The 25134-nt window shown below is 39.8% G+C and overlaps 2 protein-coding genes across 3 annotated transcripts; one reads left to right on the forward strand and one right to left on the reverse strand.

Annotated features, from left to right (window-relative positions):
* Positions 1-2968: 2968 nt before the first annotated feature.
* Positions 2969-5003, reverse strand: tmem81 (transmembrane protein 81). 2 transcript variants are annotated; one of them, XM_029155963.3, is made up of 6 exons: positions 4852-5003; positions 4299-4540; positions 4039-4184; positions 3553-3650; positions 3243-3436; positions 2969-3134 (listed from the first exon to the last, which is right to left on the reverse strand). In XM_029155963.3, the coding sequence occupies exons 2-6, from the start codon at positions 4518-4520 to the stop codon at positions 3042-3044; spliced, it is 753 nt and encodes a 250-aa protein (XP_029011796.3). In that variant the 5' UTR covers positions 4521-4540; positions 4852-5003; the 3' UTR covers positions 2969-3041. The 2 variants fall into 2 exon arrangements, with proteins under 2 accessions (XP_029011796.3, XP_029011795.3); XM_029155962.3 differs by having other exon boundaries at positions 3553-3668.
* Positions 5004-5844: 841 nt separating this feature from the next.
* LOC114858570 (cryptochrome-1-like) lies at positions 5845-23228 on the forward strand. The gene is made up of 15 exons (XM_029155961.3): positions 5845-6022; positions 8611-8774; positions 12355-12463; positions 12773-12915; positions 12990-13174; positions 14046-14134; positions 14515-14655; positions 14770-15081; positions 15158-15309; positions 18276-18478; positions 18989-19093; positions 19172-19321; positions 19433-19513; positions 20006-20130; positions 20288-23228. The coding sequence occupies exons 2-15, from the start codon at positions 8617-8619 to the stop codon at positions 20294-20296; spliced, it is 1962 nt and encodes a 653-aa protein (XP_029011794.1). The 5' UTR covers positions 5845-6022; positions 8611-8616; the 3' UTR covers positions 20297-23228.
* Positions 23229-25134: the final 1906 nt, after the last annotated feature.

Here is a 25134-nt window from a genome sequence, read left to right on the forward strand (position 1 = left end):
GCGTTTCCTGATTCTATTGTAATAAAACATGCAGGGGCACAGACAGAGGACGGTGAGCAGATGAGAGTTGTTGGTAAAATACTAATTTCTGAGCTGTCATTTAAAAAACAAAGGTTTATGTATTAAACCAGGGCAATAACGGTGATTTCTATGTGTGTTTGTGTAATTATAAAGGTTATTGCCACAAAAGTATACATGAGCTATTTGTTTAGAATTTGTCATTACATGTGTGACTTAAGGGCATGTGAAATTTGTAAAATAATAATAATAATTAATAATAAAATAAATGTGTTGCCTGTATTGGTATTTGTAAAGTATGTTAATTTCTGTGTTTTGATCAGCAGTGTGCGCTGCTCCTCCATGAGGGGAGACCAAAAACAACACACATTCACTTGAATGATTCCTGTGGAATGGAGGTTTTAACATGTGGCTTAAATCAGTTTCTGTGTTCTGACAGACAGATATGAGCTACATAAACCTTTCTGAAGGCCATCCTGACATTCAGTACATGATCACACATCTCATTTCATACTGATTAAATGTATTCCACAATATGGTAATATCAACAACGCCGCTCGGTTAACCCCTAGTGACTAATGCCGTTTGGCCTGTGCCCACTAATCTGCTTCCCTACAGGGAAAATGTTTCTCCCACCAAATGTCATTTTATACCACCTGACCCTACAATAAATCAGCAACTTACTTACTTACTTTATGAACTTTTGTGTTCACAGTAGTTTTACTGAGGATAGTTTTGTATCTGTCCTATAACATAATAATAATAATGATAATAATGATAATAATGATAATAATGATAATAATAATAATAATAATAATAATAATAATAATAATAATAATAATAATAATAATAATAATAATAATAATAATAATAATAATAATAATAATAATAATTGTCTGTGACAGCATTGACAGCTGTACAGTATATGTTTACAATCACCTAAATCTCTGCATAAACAGCAAAAAATAGATACATAAATTACATGTATTTCATTACAGCCAGGTTTGTGTTGAAGTCCAGAAAGCCAGAATGAAGTAGCTGATTATATCTGGAAGCAACACAGAAACGTGTTTAATGAATAACATCAGGTTATAGAGGGAGTGACTGGAACTCAAGCAGCAGGGTGTTTTTGCATTCCCATTACAATACTGTCAGGGGCACATACTCAGAGCATTCACTAGATGGCACTCATCCCCAGATGGAAAATGAAGACGTACAGAGCTTTTAGAGCCAACATTATCGCAACATGACCTTAACTAAACCTCCCACCTTTTATCTGCACAGTTCATCACTAGTTATTTCCTCATTGTGATCCTCAATTCTCTGCTTAACAGCAGAATTTCTCTCATTTAACTGTTACTAATTTAATTAAATTCAGTTTTATTTATATAGTGTAAGATTCCAGCAAGTGTTCTGAGAGAAGTCAGTGTGTTAGAGACAATGGATATTCTGTCAAATCTATGAAAAAGAAATCAAACATTCACTTATTTCCTGAACATGTTTCTTTCTTGTTTATGATATTAACCACAAAAGGTTGTTTTCATTATCATTTGCGTCTGAGATCTTGTCATTAGTGTTCCACATCCTGCTGGACAAGCTCATGCAGATACACCACATTTGTCAGTTCAGTTGGACTACTGTGTTTTGAGCTGCTGCAGCTGAGCAGAAATTAAACTGATGTTGTAAATAAATACACAAATGGAAATGCTGACCCCTGGGGCCCAGCGGGACAAGTTCTACAAGGAAACCGATGAAGTACAGTAAACACATCAGGATAATGTTGTTAGTGTTATTTCCCTGGAGCCTCTGCTCCTCACTGTAGAACAGAAATTAACACGTGACTTCTTTCATTTCATGGCTCCAAATGACAGTGATTGTTGTTGGTTATGGTTTCTGTTCGTTAAAACATGTTATTCTATATGTTTTGCTACGTCAAAAAAGAGCTTTGTGTTTTTCTGCTACTGTACGTTAAATCAGTTTCTGAGTTAATGCTTCTATAGAATTAATCACGTTACATTTACTCATGCCCACAACAAGGAGAGGAGCTCTAAGGTGGAATGCAGTATGAGGGTTCAGAATTAACACTATGTGCCAGATAGAAATTACTTTTCACTTTTTTAAGGAGCCAATAAACAGGATGTCACTGATAAAGATTAACACAGTGTAATGACAGAAGTGAACCCTGTGAGAGGCAATTTGTGCACTGTGGGCCTCAGAGCAGAGTTGGAATGGGAAGAAAGCTTTGGGCCTCATAGATCAAAGGGGAACAATGGGATGGTTTATGATGGAGTGACAAACATGACTGTGTCTCATCAGAATTGAGTCTTCTGTCAGAGGAAACTATGGAACAGAATTGATCTTTTATGACCAAGCTATTGATCCTCCATCAGAACATGTTTGTGGCTGCTGGTGACAAACAAAATATTATAATATCTGATTTTAACTAGTACTTTAAAGCACCCAGCTTCTCATTTAAATTGGACCTCTTCTTCGCATTTAATTAGAACTATGAATGTAACTATTGTTACAGCTACCGAGGGAAATATTTAATAGTTACAGTTAATCACAGATTCTCTTCAACTGTGCTACATCAGATTTCCTGTCTTTTTAGGTTATATGAGTATTCAGTTGCTTTACACCTTCTGTGATGTGAAAGGTTTGACAGTGATAGTCAGTGATAGAGAGCCAGACATCACTTAATCACCATAGTGAGATTTAAATTAATGTTGTTCAGACTCACTGTCATTAAAATTGCTGTAATTGTAAAACAGCCACGAACTGAGAACACAAATGAACATGAATTCAGAAAATAAGAATTCAGCCACACAGACAGAAAAAACACAGCAACCAGCCGGCAACAATCAATTAACCATTATTTCTGGTATCATCTCCTTGCATTATCACTACAAACTTTCATTTTTATATTCTGTTTAAAATCATACAAGGAATATGTTTTAAGCTAAGATTTATTTTGGTATTGACTGCATTACTTAATGATTCAGATGCAGTGGATGATAAATGAACTACTGCCTCTGTGCTCTGCTTCTAAGTGTCCAGTAGAGGCCCAGCAGCATCGTTCCAGCCCCAACACCTGCGATGCTTAAGCTTATGAGCACCTGCACAGACAACAAATGCAAAGCTGATGAGAAATGCTTTGATGCTGTCATAAAATCATGTTAGTGATATCATTACACAACAGTAGACCACACGAGCCAAAGCCAAACCATGGACAGAAGAGCCGTTCTTTGCACAGACTGTTCAAACCCAGTCTGGTTCCCCTGGCTTCTATTCGACTCCCACTGAGCCAGAGCACCTTCATAGTCCAGATTAACAACCGCAGCAGGTAAAACCCGGATCCCCCAGTAGATGCTCTTCACCCTGTGATAGGTGGCGTCCTGTACTTCACAGCAGTAAGTTCCTAACGGGAGACAAGTTCATGAATTAGTGATTTCTTCTGTAACACAGTTGTTTCCTTTTACCTCCTTTTTTAGCTAAACAGCTACGTTAGCGTCTCCCATATTGACCCGTGTTTACCTGAGTTCTCCTCCTGGATGGGGTCCATAACAACTCGGTCCAGCAGAGGGGCCTCCCAGCGGGCAAACAAGGACTGATCAGAGGTGATCATTCCACGGCTGTAACGCCACAACACTCTAGTAAACCAATAAATGAATAGAACTATCTATCACAGTATCTTTAACACTTATATATACAAATTAAAAACATGTTCAGTTAAGAGTCATGTTCACTCTGGCTGAACTGTCAAGTCTCTCTTGTTCATTAGAGATGGTTTAGAGATGGGTTAGGTGCTTAGGATCCTTGATGTGCTGCTGCCATAGTTTATACACATAATCATCAAACATATTCTCTCCACCTCATTCTGCAAGTGCCATGAAAGATTTTATCGTAAATGATAATCAGTGAGTCTGTTCCCTGACTTTTTAATGTAGTTATTATTGTTGCTTTTTACTCCTTTTGGTTTCTTTGTTCATCCAGAATTTCTTCGGCATTTTCTCATATTACCTCCAGGAGAACCTCCCCATTGCCTTCATGACTTCTTCCAGACAGTCAATCTCCACCTTCTGTCCTGCTGTCACAGTCATCGTCCTGAGTCCACACTGCCACGTTTCCTGGCAGGTCACCTTACGAACGTAACACCTGTCCGTCACCTGTGATTCCAGCGTTCAATATGAAGATGATTATGATTATTGTTGGTCTACAGTTATTTAGAAGCTACAATTGTGACTAAGTGTGCTTTAATACTATTTGACGTAATGTGATACCTCTGTTACATTTTTACTTTCCACATCTTCTTCCATTACTGTTTTGCTGTCAAGTAAACACAGAGTTTGTGTTTTCACCCCCAGCCCACAGGTCACACTGCAGGAAGAGCTGTGAACAATGACTTCCATTGGCGCTACATCCATTTTGTCCAGACCAGATGAGAACAGTGAATGCAGAAGAAAAAACAGGAGTAGGTGAGGTCTGACAGGTACGTGGTGCATTTCAGGGTTTGATGGGAAAGCTGCAAAAAATGTTTAGTTGTCATTAACTATTAACAGTTAATTACAAAAAGTTAATTAAGCCAAAGGAGATTTGTTTGGTGAGTAGTTGATAACTCTTAATGTTGTTATTGAAGTTAATGGTTTGTAGTTTGAGTTTGAGGCAGTTGGAAAAGTAAACAAAAATAAAAAAAACTAGAAATTTGACACGATATAGGAAATTATTAAGCTGTTTCTGTCCCACTCACATTATAGTAGTCAGTGTACAGTAATAACTGCGTCTTTTAAGCTGAAGTTGCTCTAGAAAGCAAATAGAAAATGAAAGTGGACTCACCAACTGTAAAAGTGAAAATGAATAAGGACTTTAGGGTTACACTGTAAGAGAATGGTTTCAAACTGTTGCTAATTGTGTTTGGTTGATCATATTTTGAAGTAAATGTGCTATGACAACCAGAATTCCAAATTGTATTTAAAGTCCCTTTTCTTGCCATATTATAATAGCCTAATAAGCTTAATAAGTCTTAAATTCTTATATTTATTTATATATAACCTTTCAAGTTTCGGAAACGTTCAGTTTTATTGACTTCCGGTTTTTAATGCACTACAGTCTTATAACGTCCGGTTTTTGACAGACTGCGCTCTACCATGTCTGCAGCCAGGTCCTTTAGTGTATGCCAAAGATGCTGCTCGGTCCTCGACCCTCAGTGAGCAATAAGCGTCAATGAAACGTCAAAATAGAGATAAACGACGTTTTGGTCGATCGAGAACCGATCTCTACGGAGATTTGATAATAACATATATTGGACAGCGTGCCGTCTGAACTTCCGTATTTGCATGCGTCTTAAACGTGACTGAAGGTGCCCACGTGATTTCCCCCAACCAATGACAACCGTGAATAGAATACACGTCATTGCTCACGTTTGACAGGACTGTTGTTGCATTCTGCTACAGTAGGGAAATAGACATCTACATACAATATAAATGACGGGCATGTGGGCTCATTCAGTTAAAATTTATTCCAACGATATCCTGATTCTGCTTTCATAATTAGCTAAATGCACACAAAAGATTTTTGTATTTAAGTAAAATAAAATAGCCCTAAAACAGCGCACACATTAATTGCTTAGATAAAATAATATATATAATATAATAATATTTTAATATTATATAATAATATTATTATATAAGTACATATATGTGTTTTGTAAATGCAGCGACATTAAGTACAATTTATATTAAATACATCGGAGGCCACTTTTTCCCGTTGAGTCTGAATGCAACAGGATAGAGGTCTAAGAACTGGAGCATGCGCAGTGAGCCCGTCTCTTATGAAACAAAACAGTACAGCAGCCTAAAGCAAGTGCAGAGGCGCAGGACGGCTTCTCAGACTGGGTTTACGTTCACCTACTGGAGAAACTGCACTACCCCGTACACCATAACAGAGGAAAGAAATGATTCTTTCTTTGGGCTTGAGATAAATATTACCTTCAGGGAGCCAGTACAAGGTAAGACGTGGCTTTGTAGCAGAGGTACAGAGTTAGTTTAGCGGGTTTACTTTTATAAACAGCGCCATCAGTTACATAAGCATCGCTCTGGTGACCCCGTTTTGATCCACAACGGTTGTTTCCTGGACAGACAATTCAACCTGGAGTTAGATATATTTTGGAGACCTCTTAGGACAGATATATTCCATTATGACATTAGCTAACTACTGTTACTTGGTATTTGTTGCTTGAGTTCATGTGAGGTGGATGTTGGTATCAGCTCCCATTCACAATAGACGATGTGACCTAATTTTCATTTGGACACCGTCACACTTGGAAATGATTAAAACACCATTTAAATATTATTTATTTTCAAATGTACATATGAATTAAAGGGGGTTAAAGCCATAACTAAGTGGGTTTTTGTACAATAGCTGTCTGCAAGATGAGTGTAATATGTGGGCAGTGTAGTCTATTTAAAGCTACGTGCCAATGTTCCTTGCTTTTTTGAAAAAATATTTAATTGTGGCATTATCTGTAGAAATACTCTGTGGAATTAAAATTATGCTTTGAAAATGTTTAACAAATTTAGATCAATGAATATAATACTGACTTGATTAGTGTGGAGGATATTTCCTGGGTATCTAACTAGAATTGTTGCTTTGACGATAAAACAAGAATTCGGCTGAGTGCATGTTGCTATTGTGCCAAAAAATTTCAATGTGTATTTTAAGTGCCAAGTCACATTCCATAAAAAGATGACGTGTTATAGAAAAATACCTTAAATATATACAGCATTTCATCAGCTCTTCTAGGTCTGCTGCTTTTGTGATGTTTATCAAGAAATAATTTCTACACTGACAACATATAATTTCTTGTACTTCGTTTCATTATACTAATGCTGAAATCTTTTACATATATCTTATTCATGTTAATCTCAATGGGGCCCAAGATAGACTTAACCTTTATTCTCAAGTTTCTAAGGCTTAGCCAAGGCAAAGCGTTTATAGTACTAGTTAGTAGGTAGCTTTCTAATCACATTCATCACTGTTTTGCTAGGAGAGATTTATTTGTAACATATACACTCATTGGCCGATTTCTTCTGTACATCCGTAGATTCTGTGACATTAACAGAACTTTTAACTTTTACAATAACAATTCCTCAGTTTTAAATTGAAGCTATCACAAAGGCAAAAGGTCTACTGTATGTTTCTTACGGAGGTCACATTGGTCACTGGAGACTTATCAGTTAATATATTACGAGTTTCTAATGTTTTCAAATAGTGCTCAAATCTACTACAACTGTTGACACATTCATCTACATCTAATATGCAGTACAATGTAACATCTGCCAAAATGGTTTGGTTGGGAACGACACATCAAAAGCGGCGGCTGTCGTCTTCCGCATAGAAGATTCTAGACTTTCATTTAGGTGGAACATTCATTTAGGTGGAAGCAATCAATTAAAACGTGCCAAACCAAAACTGCTATCACCACCTCTGGCCCATTGCTCATACACAAACACACCCACACGCACCCAAGGGAAAGCAACAGAAACAACACAAAAACCATAGACAGCAGGAGATGATACAATACTAATTGCAAAAACATATTACATATTGCATTATTATTGCATTATTAAAAAAAAACTATTATGATATGATGATAAGAATACACAAACTCAGTGTGTGACCACTTCAGTGTCTGACTTCACATTTCTGACTTTGAAGTCTTAAGTTATTTTCTCTCAAATTAGTTTCTTGAGTTGGTGATTGGTGGCAAACCATGAGCGACGGCCTAAACTGTCACCCACCAATCTGGTCCTGACTGACGGTGGGTAACAGTTCATAGTAAATAAGTAACATTCAGAACCTACTGGCCTTCTCAAAGAAATGAGTTACCCTTCATACTTTCGGGTGCTGATGTTATTCTGTGCTGCAAAATTGGGAGGTGGTAGTGTTCAGATGGTTCTGTCATAGTGTTCAGATGGTAGAGACTGGATGCTTTAGTCTTATTTCTGTATAGCAGATACTCACTATCATAAAATTGTTAGTGAAAGGTTGACACTTAATTTCTAAAATAGTTTAGTATATTTAAATAGCTTCAGTTCACAACTAAAGTCATCTCAAGGTCCTTTACTGTACAGAGTAAGCTCGCAGACCACACAGTCTGTGTAGAAAACACAACAGATCCCACTTGAGCAAATGCATGAATTCACACAATATACAGTAGCTCTCTCTAACAGAGGACACCTCCAGCAAAGGATTGACTCCATACTAAATAGATACATGGATAGATCCCACAGTGGGGAAATTCAATTGCTGGAACAGCCATGGGAAAACAGCAAGGAGTTGTGCAATTGTGCAGTATTACAAGAAAAACAAGAGACATAAGAGCATAGAAATAATAGTATAGTAATACCAACACTAATAATAATAATAATAATAATAAACATGTATACATATTTAAAGCTAAGCTGTGTAGTACCGTACAAAACGAATTTCTGTGCAAAAATAATTACTAGTGCCATTTGTTTCATTAAGTCAAGCCATGTTCTACCGAGCCTACGGTAGATCTTCTTTTTCTGATCTTTGACTTTTATCTTTCAGAATAAAATGGCCCCGAATTCCATCCACTGGTTCCGTAAGGGCCTCCGTCTGCACGACAACCCAGCTCTCCGAGAGGCAGTCCGGGAAGCTGGGACAGTTCGCTGCGTTTACTTCCTGGACCCATGGTTTGCAGGTTCCTCCAATGTCGGGGTCAACAGGTGGAGGTGAGGATTTTTCCTGCTCGTCCCAATTCTATACCAATATGTTTTATAGATTTTAGAGAAAGCAGAAATATCTGTATTTGTGGATTTTTTTTTTGTTTCTGTCAGTTTGCCTAAACACTAACTGACTTAAATATTTATTTAATTAATTTAATGCCTGAAGGCTTACTGCAATAATAACCTGCGATTGAAAGCATCAATAATAAACAAATACTGCAGAGTCTGGAGAGACAGAAATACTAAATTATTGTAAAGCTTAGAGATTTTAAACACTCTGTTATTGCACACGAGTAACACACTTGATAGTGTAAACCCATCAGGAGCTAATTAGTTATAATAATTAATGAGGAAAATAGGTTTGACCTGAGTTCATCTGCTGAATTAGTTTGTCTCTACTTTATGATTGTTTATTCTCTACTCTTAGGTCAGTGCTTCTAATGAATGCCAGCTAATAAGTAATGGTTTGTTTTGTTTATTGTATGTGTTTTTCACTTTAATATTTATTACTGAATTCTCGTATTACTCCGTACAGTGTGTCCAAATGTGTACTCTTCCCTCTGACTTCCTTTAAGCGTGGGGTATGTTTCGAAGTTCTAGTGGTTCTACTACTATATATTATACCACTTCAGAGCTTTGTTCCCACAAATATGAACCCTATTAATCTGAGTCTCATTAATTCACACTTTAGTCTCAATAATTCACAATTTACTATCATCATGAAAAGTTGGGATAGTGTACCTTATGTTATGAGGATTTATATCACTAACTCTGATATATAATCGTACAGGAGGAAGGCTCAGTAAGGAAATAAGGCTCAAAAGCAGAAAACAATAAAAAAGTAGATGATCAATTATTTTTCCATTTAGGGAAAATTGTAAGAACAGTCTGTGTAAGAGATGTAGGTTAGTGTGCCAGTGCATGAAACTGAGTGGTTATGTGATCATGACCTAGTTGTGTGAAGGCTTTGCTGTGTGACCTCTTCTACAATGGATACTTATTAGAAAACATAACATAATGAAAAGGCACATTTTATTATTTTGTATAAGCATAAACCCGAAACTCCTTCTAAGACTTAATGTGCAAACTAATACTCTTGTGTGTACATGCTTACATATATTGTGCCTTTTTGACTATCAAGTCTAATCATTAGAAAATAAAACCTCTAATCAGTACAAGAACCACTAAGCAGTTGTTTCATTAATAGTTTTGCTTATAACTGCTTCTGTGTTTGATGTATTAAGTGCTTATATAAATATAGTGGAAGTATGTCTGATGTTTAGTGTTGATGTTCTGTAAGTGGGATTTAGAAATCTTTGTGTATGCACAAAATGTGTTGTTGACTTGACTCCAACAAAGAAGATTTCTGTAGGATTCAAGAAGACTGGAAAAGGTTTCAAAGATAATTCTTAGGATGTGATAGTGATGTGATTCAAATAAAAACATTTAGAACCATTCTGGCACTGCTTAGGATTCAATCGAGATCAGATTTGACGTATGTTTGACGTATGCTGGGGAAACTCTTTTAAATGTACTGTACGTGGAAAATGTTATTGATAAGTATATCCACTATCACAACATGGAAAACTATCAGCAGAAAACTTCCAACCCAAGCCAAAGTTAAAAGACATCCTTATCTAAAGACATATACAATATGCAGTTTACAGAAATACAGGTAAAACTGCATATACACCATCTGACACTGTTAATCAGACTCACTCACTAACACCAGACTTCTAACTTCTAACTCACTTTATCAATCTTTTTATTGTCAGTAACTCACTTATCCAGAATGTTCTCTTCAACCAACACTGTTATCAGGCAACATATTTAAGCTCTTCTAACTCTGCTCGAGGGTTTTTTCCATAAGTTTAGACAACTGGCTTATTAATGAGTCTGCTTTTATAGAGTCTGACGTTGGTCGTTCAGTTGGTCAGTCTTGGGTCAGACAGTGCAGTTTGTCTGTCCTCATCAATGGAATCCCTTTTTAGTCCCCACGGATCTTAAAATTAAGGTTCAGACTGAGATGTTTGACTGCGTCAGCAACAGTTGAATGCAGACACACAAATAGAAACACTGCTTTATTTTACATTTGCCACTTCACACTCTACAACTTGTCTTTGTTCTTGCAGAGACGGTGGAGGATAGGGAACGTGTGGGCCTTGGATGTGTGTGTCTGTGTGGGTGCAAGGCCAGGAATGAGGTTACTAGGCTAAGGGATTGTGTTATACTATGGTGGAAGCTGAGTGTGTCTGTTCTACCAGATGTAGGTCAGGACAGTTATATAAGGACTAGCACACACATACACACACACACACACGCAGGCAGGCAGGCAGGTAGCCAGGTACATTGGAGGAAGTAGCTCACCCAGCAACACAAATACAGGTGTGCACCCACACACCAGTGTTAATGTGTGTGGGCTCACTCCTTTGTGGAAACAAGTGCATTTCAGCATTTAAACCACTGTACATGTGGCCAGGTGCCCACAAATACAGCTTTTAAATGTTAATGCATAAGCTGCTTGTTTTGCTTGACAAACCAATGTTTCTCTTACTGAAAAAAACAGTTTCACCTCTTTTGTACCTTTTGTTCAATGCCGCCTCACAGCTTTAATCGACAATGCTGAAGTCAGGAATAGATGTTTATTTATTACTTGTGGGTTTTATTTACATTATATTTATGGCGAAAAATGTAATCAACTTTAATCATTTAATCGAAAATGCTTTTGAAATAGTGACATTTGAAAAACAACATGTTACTGAATTGTTTCTCTCTTTTCCCTGGACTGCCTAATTGTTAGTGTTGTTGTTAGTGTCCATCTGTACATTTTGTGATAGATGAACTTGACACATACCATTCACTCATTGCGGGTCCTCAGAAAGACCAACCCAGGCCAATTACAAAGCCCCCACTAAACTTTCTAGTGTGTCTAGCTCATGAATAATAAGGCACATGCCTTAATTGTGTGCGACCTTGCCACAAAGTGAGCTCTGTGTGTGTGTCTGCGTGTGGATTGGGAGCATATGGGGCTTTGGCTGTGAGTGAGAGTCTTGACCAGTTTAATGACAAGGTTATAAGGGTCAGACAGGAGGGAGCAGAACATCATCTGCTCAGCTTGCAGGCTGCTCAGTCTGTGATCCTGCATGATTCTGGCAATAATCAGGACTAGATTAAACGTAGCAAGTCTGTACATGTGATGGTCAATGTTGACACATGTTCTGAAGATGGATGGCTTCTTTTACTAGTTTAAACCTACATGTTCAGAAGGTTGGCTAGATGTAGCAAAGCAGATATAAAAACAACTAGAACCCAAATAAAGCCCCTTCCTTTAACAAAAAGAAAGCGATAATTAATTAAACAGAGGAAGACAGAAGGGACAACACAGGAAGTAAATATAGCTGTAGTTATATACTTGATCGGCAAACACACATGATCTCAGCTATAAACACCTGAACCTCTGTCTAAACAGTCTAAACAGCCGTCTTCTGGAGGTTTGAGTATCACAGTGAAGGATCATAGAGGGAAACTCTATTTGTCAAGTTGTGCCTAAAAACTCAAAAAACTTTGTTTGTCTTCTTCTTCTCAGGTTTCTGCTTCAGTGTTTGGAGGATCTGGATGCAAGCCTTCGAAAGCTCAACTCTCGCCTTTTTGTTATCAGGGGCCAACCAGCTAATGTGTTCCCACGCCTATTTAAAGTGAGCATTGAAAACAGAATACTTGTAAACAGTCACAGGTGGGAGTGCTCATTACCTGAATTAGTCTGTGGTGAGAAGGTCCTGGACATGTGTTCATAACTGTGGTAATTATCTATGAATACCAAGCAGTAGGTTGAAGCTTGTCAGGTCTTATTCAGGAGAAGGGTCTAAGTGTCTCTCTTTTCAGGAACATAAAACAATAAATCAGGTGTTTAAATAATCAATTATTTTTTTGAATTAGCTTAATGAGACTTTATGGTTTAAACAAGCAACCTGACAGGGCCGTTTCGTTGTGCGTCTCTATATCAGGAGTGGAAGATCTCTCGATTGACCTTCGAGTACGACTCAGAGCCTTTTGGGAAAGAACGAGATGCTGCAATCAAGAAGTTGGCCATGGAGGCAGGAGTGGAGGTCGTCGTCAAGATATCGCACACCCTTTATGACCTGGACAAGTGAGAAAAACAAATATTGCAACAAAAGAAACATTATTTTTAAAGGTGATTAACTTCGTGTGCCTGTTCTCCAGGATCATTGAGCTGAATGGCGGCCAGCCCCCTCTGACCTACAAGCGTTTCCAGACGCTGATCAGTCGGATGGATCCTCCTGAGAAGCCTGTGGAGACCCTGTCAGACAGCCTGATGGGGCGCTGTGTCACCCCCATTTCTGACGACCATGGTGACAAGTACGGAGTCCCTTCCCTGGAAGAACTAGGTGACTAACACAGCACATTGCAGCAGTGGGTTGTAAAACTGTTAAAACACACGTGCTCTGTCTGTTTCTGCAGTAGAAACACTAGGATGTCAAATCATAAGTAAAGTCCTTGCCTCACAAGCAAAACCTTAACTTAGTAAAAAAAATTTGTCAATTTTGGTTCGTTTATAACAACAACAAGAGGAAGAACTCCCTCTTTAACTTTGTGCTGTCTGCTCACTAACCTCCTTAACTCTGTAGCCACATGTCTTGTAAATGCTCACTATTGGATTAATCAGGTGACCCGTTCAGCTCCTTTGAGATTTATTTCCAGATGTCTGGTTTTCCATTCACAGAAGGTCACAGTCCCTTTATACACTGTCCATCTGCTGCCTACACCTGTGCTATTTCATTCATAAAGCAGATATTTAAAGTGTTAATCTACTGGTGCAGATGTCTGCATTACTCCACACAAGCTGGTATTTGGTCCCTAATTAGCCTGTCAACATGTTAATCTTTTAAACAAGCCAATCCTCATGTCTGCTTTCCATTCATACTGTTGTGGACATTGGGACAGTTTGAAATATGTGATACAGTATAAGGAAGTCTTTGATGTAAATTTTGGGATTTGAGCATTTAAATGTATTTCTTACTAATAAACAAAGTATTGTGTTTGCAAAGTTTATAACAACACAGAAGACAGAAGTCCAAATGATATAAATGTCAGCTCACTGATGGGTAGACTCCTTCATTCATTTATGCATTGATGTGGTGCTAATGGTGTCACCAACAGAATAGTAACAGAATAAGAGACGTATTTTTAAAGACATATTCAAGTATTGTTGACTCATCCACCATGAGAATGACACATTGTTCCTTTGTTTGCTTTCAGGCTTTGACACTGAGGGCCTTCCATCAGCTGTGTGGCCTGGAGGTGAGACGGAGGCTTTGACCAGGATAGAGCGCCATCTAGAGAGAAAGGTCAGTACTGTGCTGTAATTCTTCAATATCAACCTGAGAAGTTGCTCAGTCTCCAAAGAGTCGAAGGATAAATATTAGCAGCGTGATGAATTGTCTCAGTTTGATCCATGGAGCATGAAGAGAAGACATTGTGTCATTGTTATCTGCTCACAGTTTAAAAACGCCTTCTGTTTATACTAGATACCTGTAAGAGAATACAGTGGGGTACATTGTTCGCAATGGGACATTTTAACAAACCACACCCTCCACATTTTGAGAAGATACTTTATGTAATGGAACAAAGTAATGGATCATGTGTAGATGATATCCAACTTTTCATCAAAGTGTGTTTAGCATTTATTTACCTGCTCTGCATCTCTCCCTCTTCTTCTTCATCCCAGGCTTGGGTGGCCAACTTTGAGCGCCCCAGAATGAACGCCAACTCGCTGCTGGCCAGCCCAACAGGCCTCAGCCCCTACCTGCGCTTTGGCTGCCTCTCATGTCGCCTTTTTTACTTCAAGCTTACTGACCTGTACCGCAAGGTCAGCTTACGAATCCAAAGCAGAATCCAAGGCCATAAAAATTATCTGACTGTGTTAATGGAGCCTTGCTGTCCCTGAAATGTTTCTGTTCTGTTTCGTTCCTGTTGTGTTCAGGTGAAGAAAAACAACTCCCCTCCACTATCTTTATACGGCCAGTTACTGTGGCGAGAGTTCTTTTACACCGCTGCCACCAACAACCCGCGTTTTGACAAGATGGAGGGAAACCCAATATGTGTCCGCATCCCCTGGGATAAAAACCCTGAAGCGTTTGCTAAGTGGGCTGAAGCTAAGACGGGTTTTCCTTGGATAGATGCTATCATGACTCAGCTGAGGCAGGAGGGCTGGATCCATCACCTGGCCAGACATGCGGTGGCTTGCTTTCTTACCAGAGGGGACCTTTGGATCAGCTGGGAAGAGGGAATGAAGGTGAGGAAGCACAGCTAATGTTAAATATGAATGACACTTGTCTTAGGCCTTACTGGTGATGTTTGTGCTGCGGCAGGTTTTTGAGGAGTTGCTCCTAGATGCAGACTGGAGTGTGAACGCAGGTAGCTGGATGTGGCTGTCCTGCAGTTCATTTTTCCAGCAGTTTTTCCACTGCTACTGTCCCGTGGGCTTCGGCCGGCGCACCGACCCAAACGGGGATTTCATCAGGTGGGTACCTTTCCTGGCATCGCCTCTTGATGTCAGCTGCTGATGCATCCCGACCTGGATGGCACCTTTGTCCCCTCTATCTCTCAACGCTTGCAGGAATAGATAGTGTCAGGGAGTAACTTGTCTTGTTAGGGGATCTGTCCATTATAGAATGTGTAAACTCCAGCTCAGCAGTAATAGTTTATCATAATTACTGAACAGCTGTAGCCTCCACTGTAAATGCTAAATATGTTACACAGTAAGTAAAGTTTATTCAGACAGAGCTTCAGTAATTTATATTTGAGTTTCAACGACCTGAAGTAGATGAAGGGATGACAGGGGCCTCCAGATTTCTGGGTAAGTGAATGAAAAGACAAACAAACCCTAACCCTCCTTTTTTGCCCATCTGTCTGTTTAGTTCTTTGTTAAACTTCAGCACTTTCTTTTTTGAATCTGGCATGTCTTTTGTAATGATTTCTGTATTTCAAATTGTTCATGGATGTGTGACTGTGTGCAAGTGCATAACTTTGGATAACTGTTGCAACCAGATGATTTTTGTGGAACGGTAGATTAATTCTTGTCTTTCACTGGATGTGACTCTGTGTCTGTGTTTTGGGGGATTGGGGGAAAAGCTCAGCGACCCCTCTCCCCTTCGCAGATTGTAGCTGATTGTTTTTAAGATCATGGCTTTTCTCACACATGCTCCACCCGGGTGCAGTCGGGCTGCCAGCCAGGGCTGCATTGGATGGACATAGGGACTGTGTTGTGTCAGTTTGTTTTTATTTACCTGTGAGGGGTGAGAACTTGCTCATGCCCCAGCAGCACCCTCTAGGCGGGCTTGTGACTCGGTAGCGTCTCATTTCGTCAAAAGGGATCCTGACCGCTTGGTAGGGAAATGCAAACGCCTCGGCTGCATTCGTTAGGTAGAGGACTATGAAGCATTCCCCGGAGAGCAGTGAGGAGAGGCGCGGGACGAGCTCTGCCTTTGCAGCGTTGCACGCTTGGTGTCGGTGCTTGTGACCTCAGCTGTGCCCGTGTGAGCCGGTCCCTTGTCCAGGTGCTGGGCAAAGCCCCTCATCCGGCCCTTTGTGAAATGTTCAGTGGTGCTCTGCTTATGTGAATGCAGCCCTGCTGGTTCAGGAGGACCCAGAGCAGTGGCTGGCTGACGTAGACACAGAAGCACACATACACTCTCACACACTCGCACAGGTTTAAATAGTTTAATATGGAGATTAGCAGATGGAGGTTTGCTGTACATTAGGTCACATATTTACACGACTTTACCTAAAATAGTGAATAGGAACTATTAGGGAAACAGTTGTACATTTTGTTTAGTATCTAAAGAAAATTTTTAAAATGAAAAAGATAAACCAAATCCAAATTCAGTGCTAAATAAAGCAGCAGTAAGTAAATAATTTAGAACAACATAGTTAGGAATAATAACGCAAAGCACACATTACATGTATCTGAACACGCCACTTCCTGTTCGTTCACCACCCGCTGTCCTCTGCAGGACTGTTGGCTACTGGCAGGTCGCGGATCTTCCTGGCAAAAGGGTTGTGGTCCCTTTTGGTGAAATGAGGGGGCCCCCTAGTGGGCCAGCCTAGAGTGTGACGCCGTGGTAGTGGGAAGGTCCAGTCAGCAGGGGGCTGCTGACCCACTTAGAAGACAACCACCACAGTCTAGGGGACAGAGGGGCAGGTCCACCGCTGTCTGAGCGTGGAGGGAGGGTGTGGTCCTTGGAGCTCTGAGGTATAATGGAAGGCTTCTGTCATTGGATAGTTACATCCACACATTAAAGAACTTCAATCCTTAAATATTCAGACAGACAGACAAACTGCAGCCAGGGAGAAAATGAAAAGCAACAAACCGATTTCAGTCATTGACTGTTTTCAGCATCGTAAACGACAGGAAGCAAACGTGTCAATGACAGAACCCTCCCAACTGTACACCTGCTCTGGATCACGTGTTGGGGACTGTGGGTGGAAGGGGGGCAATACACTCTTTTGTCACAGTAGACTTGTCCTAGCCTCACCAACCCTATCAGCAGTGATCTCTCTAGCGATGGGCTGATCTCCGTAGCAACCGGAGGCCGTCTGTCGCGTGCGCGCGTGTTGGTCCACGAGGCCCCCACCCCCACCCTCACTTTCTGTGCCTCTCAGCGCTGCACTTCCCACAGTTCCACTCGTCCCCCCTCCTCAGTCCTGTCTGTCTCCCCTGCTTGGAATGGGTAAGGTTGGACCAAGTGCAGTAGGTAGGTGCTCTCTCTTTGTCACATGGAGCAAATCCACTACAGCCCAAAGGAAAATAAAAAAACGCTTTTCAGTTGGTTGAAATTGTATCGTGAGCTGAATTCTTTATGTTGTTGCAGTGTTTTATTGGAGGATCGTACTTTCTGTCTGTGGTGTGTGTGCCATCGCACCAACCTACAGTAACAGTTGTCTGGGACCACAACCCTGTTTTTCTATCGCTGTGCACTGTGATGGTAGCTCACTCCAGTGCCACAGTCTCCAAAAGTTCATGCAGGAGTTTCAAGCCTGACTTCCTACTCATACTCTCATTTACTATAGCCACGCTGTGCAGTGTTGTGGTTGTTTGTAGCTTTCATTTTGTAGCAGCTATTTGCCATGAAGCATGAAGTGCTGAAGACCAGCATGCTTTTATTATTTAAAGCACATACATGGGCTGTAAACATGAACCAGAGTGTCTCCTACAGTTTAATACCATGAAGACGTATGGATAATTATTTAAGAACAAGATGATTAAACTCTATAGAATAACTTTTTAACTGATGCTTAAGGTAGTTGAAGACTTTCATATATTTTATACCTATTATAACTATATCTGACCAAATTCTTTGTAGCTATTTTTGCTTTTTGTAGGAGCAATTTTTGTGTCTTTGCATTACTCTCCCTGTGATTTACTGTGTAAGTCCCTACACGCTGTTGACAGAGGTGGGCATATATAATATCTCCCTGTGCTTCCAGACGATACTTACCTGTCCTCCGAGGTTTCCCTGCTAAGTTCATTTACGATCCGTGGAACGCTCCAGAGGCCGTGCAGGCAGCTGCCAAGTGCATCATTGGAGTCCATTACCCGAAGCCCATGGTGCACCACGCCGAGGCGAGCCGCCTCAACATTGAGAGGATGAAGCAGATCTATCAGCAGCTGAGCCGATACAGAGGATTGGGTAAGAAATCAACAGTGTGACCATGACTGACAACTAAGGAGCTGTGCTCTCTGTGGAGGTTAAATCAACGTTTTCCTTTCCGATTTTAAGGAACACTGTGGCCTGTAGACATCTACACAATCCGTTTACACAGTGTCTTAGTGTTTTGGACTAAATGGATTATATTCGTGGCTAGAAATCATGTTTCTGACAGTTTAATAGACTTTTAATGACACCAGAAACATTCACAAAGCAAAACTTCTTACTTAATTTAACAAATGAAAAGACCATCCAGTTTGTCTTTTTATTGGCTATTTTGTCAGATTTCTTCTGTAATTTTCAGTCTATAACAAAAAATCATTCTGTTGCATAATGTTGAAAGTTTCAGTTTAGCTATACAAACAATACAAATCAAATTTATCAAACCTCTTGTAAATGCAGACATCAGCATCACATAATATTTGTATGAAGGAATAATCACAGGTTACTTCCATTTAAACGTGTTTGTAAATGCATCATTGTCCGTTTCAGGCCTGCTGGCATCAGTGCCATCTACCAACGGGAATGGGAATGGAGGAATGATGGCCTACTCTCCTGGGGATCAGCAGGCAGGGACCACTCCCAACAACACACACTGTGAGTGAGCGAAGAAGTACTAATAATAAATGTTTACACAATACACTGTTCTAATGTGTGATCATTGATTCTGTTCAGTTCCTGGTGTGTCTGGGAGCCCCGTCTCAGCAGGAAACGCCAGTGGAAGCATCCTGCTCAACTTTGACAGTGAGGAACACACGGGGCCTGGTGGTGTTGGACAACAGTCACGACTGCACCCACAGCCCAAACAGCATCAACCACAGCATGGTAGGTCTCATCTACGCGGCATGTGTCTCAGTCTTTGTTTGAACCTGCTGGGGTTGAACAACATGCATTCAGTCATTTACATATATAAGAGGTTTGAGGTGTTTTTTCTAGGATACCATTCAGTGCCAGATGCCAGCCAGACCATCACTAGCAGCCAACTGTACCATGAGTTTGCTGTGCCTCAACATCCAGGTATGAAATGGGCACGATGGCATGCTACACCCATGTTTGTGTCACTGGAGCTTCTAAGGAATAGAAACCAAGTTCATTGAGATAGAGAGCCGCATTTTTCCTTAGAACATAACTAATAGGTCGTGTTCAGGCCCCACAACTTTAGAGAGTCTGCTAATATCCTTAACACAAAGTTAATAAGAACAATATATTTCACCAGTGCCAACATTTAGAATCAGCTAGGATTAAAATCAGCTAGGACTACTACATTATCCAAGCTAATTAATAATTCCCTGGCTCCAGTTCCCTGTGTAGTAGCTCATATTGGCTCCTGTGTCACCAGTAACCCCAGAGCAGTCCCACAGCGCCCCCTACAGGTCCCAGAACCGGGGGCTGGCTTACACCCAGCCGTGTCTCGGCTGTCCTCCGTGCCTCCCGCTGTGTGTTTATTGTTGTTATTTCTGCCTGACTTGCACCAACATCAATCACAGTCACTGTTTGCCATCTCTTCAGGACTTCTCCTGCATACCAGAGGAAACATCACAGGGAAGCGAGAGCGGGAGTTGGAACGTGAAGCATCAGAGGAGGAAGACCCCGTGTCCTGCTCTGTGCACAAGATGCAGAGGCAGAGTGCAGAGGTCAGCCTCATTTCTAGCATCAGTTAAACAAAAAGCTGTGGAGAAAGCTTTGAGCAGAGCTGTGTTTTATCATTACAATAAACAGCTACTCATCACATATTTTGTTGGTAACAGTGGACGTTGTCTATAGCATATGCTGTTGTGCCTCTTACTGCAGCGCACCTAGTCAACGTGGTGGATCCACATTCAACACCCAGCCAGCGGAGGGGAAAACAGTCCAGACGCCTCCAGAGCAGCACATTTAAAACTGTCCGTTGCCTGTAAATCCCTCTGGGTAAAAACAAAAAGGTGAAAGTGTGATTTTTGGCTTTTTGTTAATTCGTCTTTACATCCTGGGTGTATCTGACCTCTAACCTTTACATACATGCCGATGTGGGTGTGCACGGAAACAAAACACCTCAAACTACTTAAAGTTTTTTATATTTTATTTTTCCAGTTGTCTTAAAACTGCTGCCACCATCCAGGATACATATTACTGTGCTGACACAGATGCAGCTACATGTGTAACTAATGGAATAGTGTCTTCAGCTGCAGATTCAGCTCAACCAAACCAAATTACGTATGTTAGAGTTATACAGAGCTTCTGCTGTATAGTATTTACATACTTTTTATATGTGCTACAGCACATCCTATAGTGGTAAACAGCAAACTTTGCCTCCGCCACACATTACCTAGCCATTATCAATCGAGCAACATGTTTGGTCCCAGATGAATTAGAAAACACTATTCCCACTCATTGTGTGTTAATATGTTTTGTGTTTTGAGATACGAACAAAAACACGTTTTACCTTCTGTAGATCTCATCAGATGAGTCTACAGTGGCAGTCATAGCCTGGGAGGTCTGAGACTTGACATGGACATTAGGTGGTTCTTGGCTTCTCTGCACGTGTACATGTTCAGTTCTTCAGGCACTTAAGGTCTAATTGCTGAGTTGCTTTCAGTTCAGTTTGTAGACATCTAGAACGTGAAGCTCTAAATATTAATAACTGACAGGTCATAGGTTTGGATGGTTGGACTTTAAAGCATGTGTCACTGTGGATTGGATAAATTACACTCATGCTCTCTGACTGTACACATTTGGCATTATGGTGAGAAGTTCCTGTGTAGCTTTAAGTATTGTTTTTTGGGATGTGTGTAATCTTTCCTTAATTAGTTTTTGGTAATATATTCATATCCTGAATCTTTGACACATGTTCAACATCAAACATGAGCAGGCTCTGTTCTTTGTTCTTCATGGTTCCTTTTCTTACATAAAACAGTTTAACACTTAGTTAGTTTGTTATCCTGAAATGGTTTCCCACATTCTTTGTCATGTACCAATCAACTCAATGGTTTTACATTTGCCTAATCCAACAGTGGTTTTATTTTACAATGGACATTTGTAACATCCAGGCTTTAGATAAACCTCCACTCATTTTACTCTACATTAGTCACATTTTCACCTTTCTGTTTCATCCACTGTTATTTATTTTTTCTAAAATGTGTCAAACTTTTCCATCGAGGCGTTCTGTGGCGTTTTGGTCTCTTTGTTTTTTGTTCCTTTTGCTTTTAGGGGCCTGTGGAACTTGCTCAACAACCAAAACTCATGGCAGTTAATGTGAGACAGGTGTTTAGACACCACCTCATGGTGAACACAGGCAGTCGTTTGCACTGTTCTGTCAAAGACGTAACATTTTTCTAAGATTTCTTATAAAAACCAAAAAGTTGCTAAACAAAAAAAGGATGAAGAAAAAAATTATGTCAAGACAACATAATAATAAGTGACAGCATCTGATCCAAATGAGCCTGATTTAAAACCAACATTCCTCAGAAATAAGTAAAGGAAAAAAGGATTTCTGCTGTACAAGGAGGTTCACATTATTCATTATGTACAGGTTTTACTCATTGTGCAACCTGATATATTTGAAACTGAACACAAATAAGTGAAAGCTGTGCGGCTACAGATGAAGGCATTAAATATTTAATGTATGCAAGAAGGTTCACATGTAAAAGTGTTTGAGGTTAAAGAGGAAATTAGTGTCTTATTTAGGTTCCATCTACTCTTTTTTACAATGTTTAATTCCCCGTGTAAAAATACACTCAGCCTCTTGCTGTTGTTAAATCACGTGAGCAATAATAAGAATAAGAAAACTTTTATTTGTCCAATAACACACACAAGCACATCTCTCATATATTCACATCAATTGTGTATATAAATGTACTGGAATTTCTCAAATACACCATGATGTTCTTTTATACCAATAAGGCAGAAAGCAGGTTCTGATCTTTAGGGTTTCCTTTTTATCAAAATTCAAAAATTACATCTTTTTTTTCTTTGTAAGGTTTGTTAGCTCATTTGGGTATTGATTTTTGTATGCAAGAATTGATTTTTAAATTGTCCTATCAAATACACGCGCGCACACACAAACACAAACCCTGATAATGGTTAGATGGAAGAAAGCAGCAAATCTGCTTAGAAGACAAAAACTCGATTCTGAATGTCACAGTTATTCAAGTGTCTCCTAGTTTCTGATACTAAGTAATTGAAGCATTTATAAAGTAACAAATCAGAAACTCTAACTATGAAATGCACAACCTGCCAAATGAGACAGATGAAAAGCAGAAGTTCTTGGTCTGACTTGGTAAAGTCAGGATTTGAAGCAGTAGATGTAAGATGTCAGTTTTCCAGCACTCTGGTTTCAGTGGATCATTGATAACTTGTGTCTGTACAGTACTTGATATCTGTTCATCTTTGATTGTACGCCCTCAACTACAGGAGTGACGTAAAGAGTGAGGATGGGCCGATGGAGGGGGTGGAAGGGAGGTAGTACATACAAAGTATTGTAGTATTTCTGTATAATAATTATGTATGTTCCTAAAATGTTAGAATATTAATAGTTTTTGTAGCTTTTATCACTATGGAAAAGACAAGTTGAACCAAGTTTTTATTCTGGCTTTATTATTTTTTGTCTTCCCTTCTGCAGCATGAAGGTGAAAACAGTCGCCATCGTTCATCTCTGTAATATTATTGCTCTTTCTCTTTCTTTCCTTGTGTTGTCAATGTTTTTTCTTGTGCTTGATCAAGTTCTTGGCAGGAAATTAAAATTGTTACAACTTGAGTAGTTTTCATTCTTCTTCGTTCTTCTGGCAGCAGCACAGCAGCATCCGGCTCTACCACGTGACGCATTCAGGAAGTGGTTTGGATTTTGCCGCGGGCTCCAACACTGGGAGAAACAGAAATATGTCTATCCCCATTTATGTAAGTTAGCGGTGCCACAGTGGAGAAACTGACGTTTTTAAATAAAAAATTATGTGTCTCCTAAACCACAATCCATACCTCAATGTTACAAAAGCACAATCATTGTCCATCCCCTCACCTCACTGTAAATAATCATTTCCATTTTCAACATTTCTAAACAATCGTGTGTGTGTGTGTGTGTGTGTGTGTGTGTGTGTGTGTGTGTGTGTGTGTGTGTGTGTGTGTGTGTGTGTGTGTGTGTGTGTGTGTGTGTGTGTATACAGTATAACATACAACATACATGTTTTACATACTTATTTATATTGCTGACAGTTTAATTTACAGTCTTTCTGCAAATCGCCACACGCTTCATATTCATGCCAACATCGTTGCATCCAGTAGATGTCCTACTAGAGAAGGAAACTTTGCGCTGCAGTGGACCTATTGGATGGATGGCTTCAGTGCTTCATAAAACTTCATTTGCCCATCACTACCTGTTACCACCCTTTGTGCCCTACATACCTCTACCCAATTAAGTACATACAATATTGCCACTAATTCCCCTGTAAACACCGATAACCCATCACTAATTCTTCGTCCTTGTGCTACCTCAATCTTTGGTGCCACAAACGCCATCCTTACTTGCCCACTTGTTGACAAATCTGGTTACACACGCACAGATCAGTTTACGCACGCACAAATCTAATCTGACCCTAATTTGACTCCATAGAACCCAAGGCCAACCGCACCGGCTGTACGACCCACATACAGACCTTACAGGCATGTTTAATCAAGAGATAAATACAGACCATAAATAAATACAAAACAAAACCCAAATGAATAAATAAATGCCCATCAGTTTCAACTGACTGAGAGCAGCAAAACCAACCTCCACCTGTGGAGGCAATAATGTCCCACACAGGGTTTAGTGCTTTGACAGAAGAAGTAGAAGAAGCACTTGACCATAAGCAAAAGGGTTTAGTAAATGAAAATTAAAAACACATTTTTTGTAATTTTTAAAAAAAGTACACTAACAACGTGTCAATTTGCAGACACTAAAGAGAAAGTCTGCTGTATCGATTTCAGACTATTTTCAGCTGTAAAATGTAATTACAGAATTTTACGTCTGCAGGATTAAATGATTTTACTAAATCTGTGTTGAATTTACAATTATGAGTGACTGAGAAAGCCTACTGGTGACATTTTGGATTTAGATGATGATAATTTAAAAATTATGAAATGTGTTTTTTCAAGATGTTTACGTCTCTCAAAATTGAGGTAAAAGTGTTTAATGTTTATCATCGTTTTATTGTAAAACAGTCAAGGAGCAGGCATCAAAAGCCACTGTTTTGCAGGGCTCTGACAGTGCTCTTCCTGTTCCTCCATGCACAAATGTGGAGGTAGCGGCTCTGCTGCTGGGTTGTTGCCCTCCTACGGCCTCCTCCACGTCTCCTGATGTACTGGCCTGTCTCCTGGTAGCGCCTCCATGCTCTGGACACTACGCTGACAGACACAGCAAACCTTCTCGCGACAGCTCTTATTGATGTGCCATCCTGGATGAGCTGCACTACCTTAGCCACTTGCGTGTGTTGTAGACTCTGTAGCCTCATGCTACCACTAGAGTGAAAGCACCACCAACCACTCCTGTATCTGGGGTGTCTTCCTAATTGCGTATATTTAATGCAATTATATTCAATTTTATTTATATAGCGCCAAATCACAACAAAGTTATTTCAAGGCACTTTAAAAGATAAGTTTAAGACCTTACATAACTAAACCCAACAAAT

Source organism: Betta splendens, chromosome 7, assembly GCF_900634795.4.
Source record: "Betta splendens chromosome 7, fBetSpl5.4, whole genome shotgun sequence".
Lineage (NCBI taxonomy): Eukaryota > Metazoa > Chordata > Actinopteri > Anabantiformes > Osphronemidae > Betta > Betta splendens.